The following is an 11880-nucleotide window of genomic DNA, read 5'->3' on the forward strand; positions in this document are numbered from 1 at the left end:
TTTGCACCTCTGCCTTGGCTTCATTTTGCAACAGAGGTTTCTGCATGGTTACTTCTCCTCAGGCTTGGTGCTGTTTCAGCGGACAGTATGTGATATATGTCCTATATGATGGTATTTATGTGCGGAGGTGTCGACTGTGCTTTCAAGATGAGATAAAATGTAGAGAGTGGACCTTGCACCTCGCCTGTTATATCATCCTTATCATCTTTACAGCTTCTGTCATAAATGTGAGATTCCATCCAAAGGTTGAACCTGAACCTGAGCACTCACTCAACAATCATCAACCCTGCTGATTTCATATAAACTCTAAGATTAATACATAATCCTGTGAGGGTGGGTGTGTCTGCTGAGGCTGCACCGGTTCATCGTGAGCACAGTCCTGTCAGGGAGTAACAGAGATAACCTCTGATAGCGGAGGATGCCTCATAGATACCTGCAAGTTTATCAGGTGACAGGTGGGCGGGGGACACTTTTATCAGAGCACCAGGTGTCCATTACTGCTGCTGCTGCTGCCTCATGCACATGTTACATCAAGCTGTTTAAAAAGAAGGGCTGTCCTCTGAAAGTCAATCATTGGAATCGTTAGTCTACTCCCACACATGCAGAAATGCAGGAACAGCAAGGCAGGCTGGAAACTCTCTGAAATGAGTCTCAAATTATCCTCTACTTTCCCTCATTTGATATATATTCTGTTAATAACAGGAGTCTTCTCCACAAAACAGACCAACTTTGTGATTTAAACACAAAAAAACTTAATATTAAGCAGTTTACTGTTAAATCAGTGTTTTTCCAAGGCTGTTCAGCATAGAATTGTTATAGGGAGGGACTGCGAGCTGAGCTACTGCTCAATTTTCCTCAGCTTGCTCTTAGGTTTGGAGTTTTACCTCGATCTGAATTATCAACACAGGTTTAAAGCTGGTCAATAACCAAATTAAAGCAGTTGAATGTTACAAATCTGGGTTTTCTGGAGGTTTTTTGGCAGGTCAGTGATGTCAGGAGGGGCTGCAATTTGAGCTGCAGCTACATAAGCTCAACTTGTTTTGAGGCCTCTCAAAGATTGACCTGGAGTCTGTTTTCTCACAGGGATGTTCTCCTGAAAAAGTAGCTTTATAGGAATATACATGTTTCTGCAATGCTGTACATCCTGCCTTAGTGGGCTGTGAGCTGAGCTGCCCTTCACTTTTAAAAAGACAAGTTAGAAAGAAACATGGAATCTTCTTCTTCCCTCACAGAAAAAGGCCGTCCACACAGTTTAATACATTAGAAACAGAATTCTGAAACTTTCTAAGCAGCTTCATCCGGAACAGTCAAATGAGGGTTAGCAGAAACTTCACAAAGTTAAACTTAGAAACTGAGGTTGAGTAACAGGAAAACACTTTTGACACCTTCTGCTATAAGAGCCTCACAAGAAACAGGTCGCTCACCTGCACATGGGATTATTTCACACTTAACCAAGAACAGGTCACAGCGGGATTAGCTTCTGCACAAGCGCGGAAGGCTGCTGCAGTTTCAATCAGTCAGATAGAAAACGTTTATATGCCAGTATGTGATTTGGGAAACCGGAAATTTGTCACGAAAGCCAATCAGCATCTAGATTTCTTGACTTCCTGGTATCATCAATTGACCTCAATTCAACAAACATTTCAAAGTTGTTTTCTTCTCCTCTTGAGGACTGCAACGTCCGGTCTTAAAATATGAAGCTCATGCGGAAGTGCTAAACTGCAGTTCCTCTAGTGTCCACTTGAGGCTGGCTGCAGAAACACTGTGAACCACATACACACCCATTCAAAGAAGACGATCTTTGCAGCAGAAATAAACATGTTTACAGCCTGGTGCAAAAAACGACTTTGGTCTGAGTAGCTAATTTATCTATCGACTGTACGGGGGTTAATTTTTTTATAACTCATATCTTCGAAGATATTAAACTTACAAGTTTTGCCCAAATAAGGACATGACTGACTTGATTGACAGGTGGGAACACTGTAGCTGTTGGCTAGGAGGCTCAAAGTCCGCCTCTTTACCTCACACTAGCTTGACAGAAGTTATGTTGAGTTCAGCATATCCAATATGGCAACCACCGACCATTGTCTTGAAAACAGCACAAAAAAGATGGGTGACGTCACAGATACTACGTCCATTATTTATACAGTCTATGGTCTTGACCTATCTGCATCATGATGATGTTAATTCAGCAAACTTAAAGCCTATTAATTGCAAGTAAATCACAAGAAAGTCAGAGTGAAGCCTCGGTTTCACTTGCTATGTACTATGAAGCTGAGACTCACCAGCAGAAATAGATGATCAGCACTATTATGAGGGTTGTAATGAAAGAAGAAATTACATGACAGCTGTCACATTTTACCCATTTCAGTTTTACTTTTGATCTAAATGAGACAGGAAAGTCTTATCTGGAGGTCTTTTGTCATTAACTGCAATGCCCCAAAAGTCCATATTTCATGATGTCATCTGTTCAGATTTTCAGTATAGCTCTTAAACGTCACCTGGCATGTATTTCTTAACAACGAAATAAAGCAGTTCTCTCTTGCAAAGCATCATGTCATGTCTTTAATGGTCTTGAATTGTCTCTTGTGTGTGCGCAGGACGAGAGAGGCGGGCTGCGGCCTCGTCTCTGCTACCTGAAGAAAGGACCGGGGGGATATGGCTTCAACCTGCACAGTGAGAAGTCCAAACCGGGTCAGTTCATCAGAGCTGTGGACGAGGACTCTCCAGCAAAGAGAGCCGGACTCAAACCGAAGGACAAGATCCTCCAGGTACCCAGCATGCTCCCTTATGAGATTTCTGCCTGAGTTTCATTTTGTTTGTATGTGTATCAGCTGTAATCCTATTACATGAGTGGGCAAACTGAAATCCCAGGAGGTATTAGGTTATAATTAGACTGAGAGTTTCTGTGTTTGTGTGTGTGTGTGTGTTTGTGCGAGTGCTCAATTGTCTATATGTTCCTGTGTTTATTACGTAGTGTATCAGCGTGTGTTATAGTAGAAATAAGAGTTCCCCCTGCACTGTGAGTGTGTGTGATGACCGGGCCTGCTGGCCTTGTAGAACACGGCAGGGTCACAGTTAATCCACTTACTGCGTCTGAGGGCTGAATTACAGGCTGCTCACACAGTCTGAGGCCTGCTCACGTGCAGCAGAGACCATGCAGCAGAGACCAGGCACGGGGGGCGGGGAGGATGTCAGTGAGGAAACTCCACAACTGTACTTACTCAATTCATATCAAAATAGAAGCTTTGCACACAACATGTAAGAGGGTTAGAGGGGAACTCTGCTGTTTTGAAATCAGGTCTTTACATATTTTAGCAGCTACAGAGAGTTTTGGTGGATTTCTTCACCACAGCTGCAGAGAAATCCCTGAGAGGATCCAAAGTACTTCGAATTCAACTCTTTGTTTTTGTCACATTGTTTTTGTAAGAGTGTTAGAGAGAATTCCTACAGAGAGAGAGCTTCCTGTTGAAGAGGAAGGTGATCTTTTAACCAGAAACAGCTGTTACATCACTTTCCCCAAAGTCACCAGACCCTGTTCACAACAACAGAGACTCTAGCAGGACTAAAGTTGGAGGTTCTGCTGCCTGTTGTTTGTGTGTAAAGGTTCAAAGGGGATCCTTTCTTATCACCAGTCCAAGGCCTGATATTCAGGCAAAGTCGTCCCACTGCTACATCAGAGGTGGTAAAAAAAGGCTCATCAGGGGCGAGACGGGATCCCTGTGAGCTGGTGGAGCAGGTCTGTGTGTGTGTGCATGTCTCAGAGTGTGTGTGAAGCTCCTGTTGTTCATATTACAACATCCTGGGATCAAAACGAAAGTGATGATGTTGCAAAAACTCTACCCTCCTCCTCCTCATGAGCAGACTTTGGGGGCAGCAGCAGCTCAGACGTCTGGGAGCTGGGCCGCTCGTCTGTGTGCAGCCCCCTGATTGGTGCACGTTCATAGGGTGGTGTTTGTGTGTATTTTGTTGGATCTTGAGTGGACGTGTTCTGATCAGATCACATGCTGCCTCAGAGATTACATTGCAGTAGTTACAGTCTGAGTGCTCTTCTCGTACCTGTCGGTCGTTCAGCCCCAGGACACAGAAACACTAAGTTTAAGGAGTCCTCTGTGGAGGTCAGGGAGTTGTCAGAGGAGGGTCTCAGTGAGGAGGGTAACAGAGTGTTCTGTACCACCTGTGTAATGTCCACAGTCAGCGTGGGAGTGGGTGAAATTCCTGACAGTATCCAATGCTCGGATCTTCCTCCCACAGGAATTCCTCAGCGCCTTATCTCCCTGGATGCTTGATTAGTTCCAGCTCTGGGGGTTTGCTTGTGTCCTGCTCCCTGAAACAACACAGAGAGAGACTGTTTCCATCAGCCGCTCCAGACCTGCCCCGTCAGCGTCTCTTCATTCATCACTCTCTCACTCCCTCGCTCCCTTGCTCCCTCACTCTCTCACGTTGTGTAAACGTCTCTGCGTCTTTAAGAAGAACATACAGACTGAAGTCATCGGTGAAAGTTTGTGTGAAGTTTAAACCTTCTCCTCTCCTCTTTTTCCTCCCTTTCCTTCACCTACTCCACCTCTCCTCTCATTCTCTTCCTCCTTGTCCTCTCCTTTTCTTTTATTTCCAATCCTACACTTTACTCCTCTTCATTTCCTTTCACCATCTCCTTCTTCCTCTCCTCCTCTTCCTCTCTTGTCCTACTTTCCTCCTGTTCCTCTCTTATCCTCCTTTAACTTCCTCCTTACCTCCTCCTCCTCTTGTTCTCCTTTCCTCCTCTTCCTCTCTTATCCTCCTTTAACTTCCTCCTTACCTCCTCCTCCTCTGTTGTCCTCCTTTCCTCTTCACCTCCTCTTTTTCATTCTATCCTCATTACCTCCCCTTCCTCTCTTCTCCTCCTGTCCTCCTCTTGCTCCTCCTCCTCCTCTTGTTCTCCTTTCCTCCTTTCCTCTCTTATCCTCCTTTAACTTCCTCCTTACCTCCTCCTCCTCTCTTGTCCTCCTTACCTCCTCCTCCTCTCTTGTCCTCCTTTCCTCTTCACCTCCTCTTTTTCATTCTATCCTCATTACCTCCCCTTCCTCTCTTCTCCTCCTGTCCTCCTCTTGCTCCTCCTCCTTCTCACTCTTCCTCCTCCTCCTGCATCTCTGCCTCCTCCTCCTCCTCCGTCTCTTCCCCTTTCTCCTTCTCCACCATCTCCCCCTACGCCATCATCTCTTCCTCCATCTCTTCCTCCTCCTCCACCTTGTCTTTCTCCTCACCTTGTCCTCCTCCTCCTCCTCCTCCTCCTCCTCCTCTTCCTCCCTCAGGTGAACGGTCTGTCCGTGGTCGGTCTGCAGCACACGGAGGTCGTGGCGGCCATCAAAGCAGGAGGAGACGAGTGCCGGCTGCTGGTGGTCGACGCAGAAGCTGAAGAATTCTTCAAACGCTGCAACGTCCAGCCGAGCGAGGATCACCTCACAGGTACGAGCCCTGAATACCCACAATGCATTGCACATCTACAATCACAGCGTAACAGTCATTCACATGAGTTCGACTTATCTTTGATTCTGAAACGCCTCCTTGTTTCCTGCAGGACCTCTGCCTGATCCAGTGTCAGAGAGAGCATCAGAGGAGGAAGAGGTGAGAACACATGCACGCACACAAACACGCACACACGCACACACGCACACACACACATACACAGTTACAGATAGTGACCTGGGAAAGCCTCACTGATCCTCTGTGAACGTTCCCGGTAGCAGATTAAGAGTTCTGGACAGCGTTATGAAGCGGCCGGTCTGTCTTCATGTGTCTCCTGTAACATCTGATACAAACACACACACGCACACGCACACGCACACACACACACACACACACACACACACACACACACACACACACACACACACACACACACACACACAGATAGATAGAGACCCGAGTCTGACTGATAACATTTAAAAGGAAGGACCCAGATTAAGTCCAGAGACTCTCCCTCAGTCCTGTTTCCTCAGCTCGCTCCCTCTCAAAGACTCTCTGGATGTCTCCTTCAGCTTTGTTGGCCCTCAATCCATATCTGAATAAAATCATTGCATTAAAAGCAATACAATTACATCAGAGAAATATTGGAAAAATAAAAAAAAATCAGATAGATAAATAGCAGAAAAATGAAATAATACAAAAAATGTAATGAGATAGAAAAAAAATAAAAAAAATAAAAATGATGCTAAAACATTTAGCATTTTCTAATGCTAATGTAACAAACTGTTCTATATTTGATTAATCTTCTTGTCCTTTGAACCACATGTCCTTTAAAAGTTACCATAGTCTGCTGTAAAGGGTTGTTGTTGCTGTAATCTGGCCGGCTGTGTACAGGTGTGTTTGTGTCGTATTTAGTGAGTACAGTTCAGGCAAACCCAGAACACTTGGTCACACTGAGTAACTTGGGTGTTTATGTTCTGATGCATGTTGTGCTCAGTGACAGTAAATGATGCTCAGACCTGCTGCGATCAGAGAGTTGAGATCAGGATCAGGACGCTCCTACATATTTAAGTAAGGTCAATGATATTCTGCATTTTACGGTCGATTCTATTTCCTTATTCAATTCTGTGATTCCCATCATGTTTTCCACATCGTGGAAATAGCAGGGTGCTACCAGTTCTAGTGTTTCAGAGCGCCACAGAGCTGTCAATCATGACATTAAGGAACTTTCTATTGCATCAAATAAAAGGATGAAGACTAAACTTCTGACAAACATGAACACTTGGACACAAACCAGCGTGATAGGAAACAACTTTAATGACAGAAACCGAGCTTCAGAAGTTTATATCATCACATCTGTTCACATTGAGGAGGTGAGCTCTGTTACCTGTACTGCAGCAAGTCAGTAGAGGGAGCTCCATATGTTTTGGCTTCACTTTTGGGGGGCTGTCATGTCACCCATAGTTTTAACAATCTTTAGTCAAGCTCTGAAGACACTAAATCCTACACTACCCATAATGCACCTCAATTATGTATTTAATTGGACTCAACCTGCCATATAAACCCTGTTTGACAGTCAAAGTTTGTTACACATGAGGTGATGACATCACTGTGACATCACTGCGACACCATCAGGATCACTTTTACACAAGACGCTCTCCACGCTGTTATTTAACTTCTACATGTTGGTGGAATGTCCCTTTAATGAGCGCTCAGTATGAGCTTCATGTTGTCTATGTGACATTCCAACATCACAGCACAGCCGCTCTATCAAAAGTAAACACACACGCACACGCACACGCGCACACACACACACACACACACACACACACACACACACACAAACACACACAATGACAACATGGGAAAAGTGGATTGGCCTCTGTGGTGACACTGTGGCTGACCCTTCACCATGGCAACAAGAGCTCGCCAGAGTGTGTTTCCCTCTCCGGCTCACTCGCTTCCCGGAGGATCACGGGATTGAAGTGGCTTTAACTCTCAGGGGGAGTTGGGGATTATGTTAATGAGAAGACTAACGAGCACTGGTCTCACATGCACGCACGCACACACAAACACACACACAAACACACACACACACACACACACACACACACACACACACACACACACAAACATGCAGACATTCTTTTTTTATGTTGCAACAACAAAAACAACAATCAGTCTTTCAGATGAAATTATGTAACAGTGCACGGTGTAGATGCTAATGACCACCTTTGGCCTTGACTCTGTGTGTGTGTGCGTGTGCGTGTGCGTGTCTGTGTGTGTGTGTGTGCCGTAACTCTATTTAATCTAAAAGTAGTAGTAAAACTTAGATTCTAGTAGACTTCCCTGCTTCGATACATTTTTACTTTATTTATAATTTTTTTTCCTAATGTTGTAACAAGTTCATGTACAATCACATACATCATGCATTTACATCCACAACATCCCCCTAACCACCAACACATGGAACGTTGTAAAACAATACAGGAAAGTGACAGATAAAGGTCAAAAGAGCATAATAATAATAATAATAACAATAATAATAATGAGTATAATAATAATAATAATAATAATAATAGTAATAAACACATCAGAAATGTGTAAATAAAATAAAATAAATAAAATGACCAAAACATTCTGATCATTTTTACCCCACATATTATACAAACCAAGAGATACAAAACTTAGCCTGTTCACATTGAGTTTCATTTTAAAAACTATATTTTTTAAGTTTCAAGGTTCTTTTGTGCAGCAAAAAATAAATGTGTTTTTTGGTTTGTATATTGATTCTCTCCCGAACATCCTGTAAATAACGGAGGAAAGTTAATCAAATAGAAAGAGTTATTTTTCTTATTTTCCTCTGAGGGCCTCCGTACATAAAAACTCAGAGGTAGAAATAAGCAGCAGCCGGTCAATTACAGTTAACGTCTTAAGAGGTTTATGAGTTTAATGAGTTTAATGGCCTTTCAATAGAAAGGCCATTAAAGGAGGAGTGTCTGGATTAAAGTGCGGTGTCGTTGCTTCAGTTGGAGCGTCTCTGTGTCATGCAGCATACTGTAGCGTTCGTCCAAAGCCACTTACAGAGCGTATTTTTAGCGGAGCAGCTGTTTACGAATCATACATGTAGGGAGTCACACGGGGTCAGTGCAGCTCAGCAGCCTGTTAATATTTCATCCAGTGTAACATCCTGCTCACAGATTAATGCTGACACTGAGCCTCTGCTTTAATAAGTGAGAGACCAAAACATGATTAAGATCTGCTGAGTGTCCACAACACTGACAGGAGAGCTCTGCTGCCCCCTGCTGGACACCAACAACTGCATCACCCACATTATACTGTTTGAGCTGCAGACAGAGAGCAGGACCAGGAGCTTCACTGTGTGTGTCAGTGAGTTGTTCTGTGTTGAGCTGAGAATGAAACGTGTTTGTTTTTGATGTTTTTCAGGCAGCAGAGGTGATTAGACGCACCGTGTCTCAGAGCTCAAGTGCCTCGTCCAACGCCTCCGTGCCAGCAGCCACCATCATCAGCCCCTCACCTGCAGAGGTACGAGTACAGCTCTTATCAATCACACCCAGTTTGAGAGATAGACTCCAGAGAGGAAACAATTGAATACCGACATGAAGGAGGTTTAGACGCACAGAGAGGAGCAGTTGAACCACATGCACACAACACATACGTCTTCTTAAATGAAGGGAAATGTTTCAGGAAATAAAACTGATGAGTTTCATGATTGTGAAATGAAAAAGTTGTGATATTTGAGACTATTTTAAAATGACATCAGTGGCTCTTACACATCTCTGTGATATAGGACAGAGGAGCTTTAGCAATGAAATGTTTAAAAAACTGCAGTTCATCGAGTGTCCACTTGAGGCTGGCTCCAGAAGTACCGTAAACCACATACACACCAATTCAAAAAAGACGATCTTTACAGCAGAAAGAAACATGTTTACAGCCTGGTACAAAAAACGAGTGTAGTCTGGATAGCTCATTTCTTGATCGGCACGCATTGTACGGGGGGGGGGGGATTTTTTCATAACGCAGCAATTCGAAGATAATTCCATTATGAGAGTCACAGCTGACTTGACTGACAGGCAGGAACACTGTAGCTGTTGGCTAGGAGGCTCAAAGCCCACCTCTTTACCTCACACTAGCTCAACAGAAGTTAGGTTGAGTTCAACATTTCCAATATGGCTCCTGCCGACAATTGGCTTCAAAAGCGCTTCAGAATAGTTGGGTGACGTCACGGATACTATGTCCATTATTTATACAGGCTGTCATTTACATTTTTAAAAAGTCACATAAATTATTTTGAGTCAGATTATAAAGGTCTGTAACAAGACTGTCAGTGCTTTAATCTCCTTTGACAGATTTTAATTAAAAATCTGTCAAAGGGGTCTTGGTTTTCAGCATGTGAAGTGTTCTGGTTTCTGTTTATAACCTGAGTAGTATCGACCAATCGGGTATCAGCAGACTTTGGTGTCTGCAGGAATAACAGTCCATGTTGAGAGGATGAGATTCATTCCTCTCTATTGACAGATCTGTCCCCGATCAAACACTAGAGCCACTAACCAGCATTTAGACATCCTAACTCTTTGGAATGCTTCAGAAATGATTGATCTTATCTGGATTCAACAAACAAACAATTAAAAAGGTGTCTTCTGGGGCAAAAGTTTGACTTGGTGGTTGAAGCCTCGGCTTCATACAGAGGCTGTAGTCCTTATTTCAACAGCTGCTGGTTCAACTCCCTGCTACGACCCTTTGGCTGCATATCTCCCCCGTCTCTCTACTCCCAGCAGTTCTCTCTTCAGTCTGATAAATAAAGGCAAAAAAAAAAGACCTAAAAAAACATTTTAGAAGTTGTTTCTCTTCCTCTTGACTCGACAAAGCTTTTTACTATTTTATAAATCTGCATCATGACGTTATTTCAGCAAACTGAGGATCAGTTAAACACAAGAAAAAGGTCTGTTTTTTGGGTTCATGCTGCTGAAGAGACAAAGTGAAGCCTCTGTGTGACTTACTATTTACAGTGAATCTGAGACTCATCAGGAACAGATGAACCAGGCTATGCAGGGGAGATCTAATGAACCAAGAACTGTTTGCAGATATATGTTGAGGGAGGACACTTCGGTCTGAACACACAGCTCTGGTGTTCTTTAATCTCGTAGTGATACCAGATTCCGTCCAACCAGAGGATCTGAGGAAAACAGACTTGTAGTCCAGAGTCCACTAGCCCCCCCTAGAGTAAATGTAAACCTGTGCATGTGTCTGTGTGTCTGCAGGTGGAGAGGAGCTCCGAGCCAGCCTCCGCTCCAGGCGACGGTCTGGGTCTGGGTCTGTCTCTCGCTCAGGCCAAAGAGCGAGCCCACCAGAAGCGAGCTGCCAAGAAAGCCCCGTCCATGGACTGGAGCAAGAGGAACGAACTGTTCAGCAACCTATAAACATCTTCATCTTCATCATCATCGTTATCACCATCATCATCATCATCATCTCCTCCGTTCTTCCGCTCTGTGGATTCCACTGGTGTGTCGCCACACTGAACAGACGCGTTTTAAACTCTGTAAAACAGTATTATGTGATGATTTTATGTTTTAATTGAGGGTTGTTGCCACTTGTTGTCATGTTTTAATAAATGTCCCACACAGGAATGAATGTTAATATATGAGGAGGAATGTTTAAAGGAGGAATGAAGAGTAATGTGCAGCTCTGGGAGGAAGAACAGGGCCCAGAGGGAGAGGAATTACCGGCAGATTTTGAGTTAAAGTTGAAATAAAGTCCGATTCTCTTTTCTGTAATCAGCATGTAGAGTGAAAGATGTCTGTAGTCTGTATGTGTGAACGATCAGCGCTCAATGAGACCAATATGAACTATTCTATGACCAACTGTTTGAGTCACCAGGTGTTTGAAGGGACCGAAAGCTCCAGAAACAATCCCTCCCTTCTGTCCGTCTGTCATCTGGATTCTGATTGGAGGAGTAAATCACAGATTATTTTTTCATGTAGCTCTTTATAGATTTGTAAATACATGAGGAAATGATTCAAAGTTTATTTTGACTGACTTATGAGAAATGAAGCTCCTCAGTAAGTGTGATGATTCTGCTGTCGACGACACTGAAGACGATTATCATCATGTAAAGAAATATGAAATGTGATGCTCTGTGCTGTAGATGTGTCCAGACAAATATAACATTTGGATCAAACCAACACGAGTCTGTTCACATTATTCACCTTTTTAAACACTTCAACATTTAGACGCTGCAGAAATGAAGCAAATGCACCAAATTAATGATCAGATTAAATTGTTCCAGTTCAACTCAACACTGACATTTTTCACCTGTCAATCACAGTTAGCCCCGCCCTCATCCTGCCCTGCTTTGTGGTCTGTGACAAAGAAGAGTTGAAACAGATTGAGACCATTAAGTTGTTTAAATCACCA

At 43.5% G+C, this 11880-nt stretch overlaps 1 protein-coding gene across 1 annotated transcript in view; it reads left to right on the forward strand.

Annotated features, from left to right (window-relative positions):
* Window positions 1-11648, forward strand: part of slc9a3r1a (SLC9A3 regulator 1a) — a 35462-nt gene extending 23814 nt beyond the window's left edge. Inside the window, exons 2-6 of the mRNA XM_034678677.1 lie at window positions 2601-2771; window positions 5292-5445; window positions 5558-5604; window positions 8893-8991; window positions 10728-11648. Of these exons, the coding sequence (XP_034534568.1) occupies window positions 2601-2771; window positions 5292-5445; window positions 5558-5604; window positions 8893-8991; window positions 10728-10886 (630 nt within the window). The 3' untranslated portion in view covers window positions 10887-11648. The remainder of the gene's footprint in view (window positions 1-2600; window positions 2772-5291; window positions 5446-5557; window positions 5605-8892; window positions 8992-10727) is intronic.
* Window positions 11649-11880: the final 232 nt, after the last annotated feature.

Source organism: Notolabrus celidotus, unplaced genomic scaffold (assembly GCF_009762535.1).
Source record: "Notolabrus celidotus isolate fNotCel1 unplaced genomic scaffold, fNotCel1.pri scaffold_200_arrow_ctg1, whole genome shotgun sequence".
NCBI lineage: Eukaryota > Metazoa > Chordata > Actinopteri > Labriformes > Labridae > Notolabrus > Notolabrus celidotus.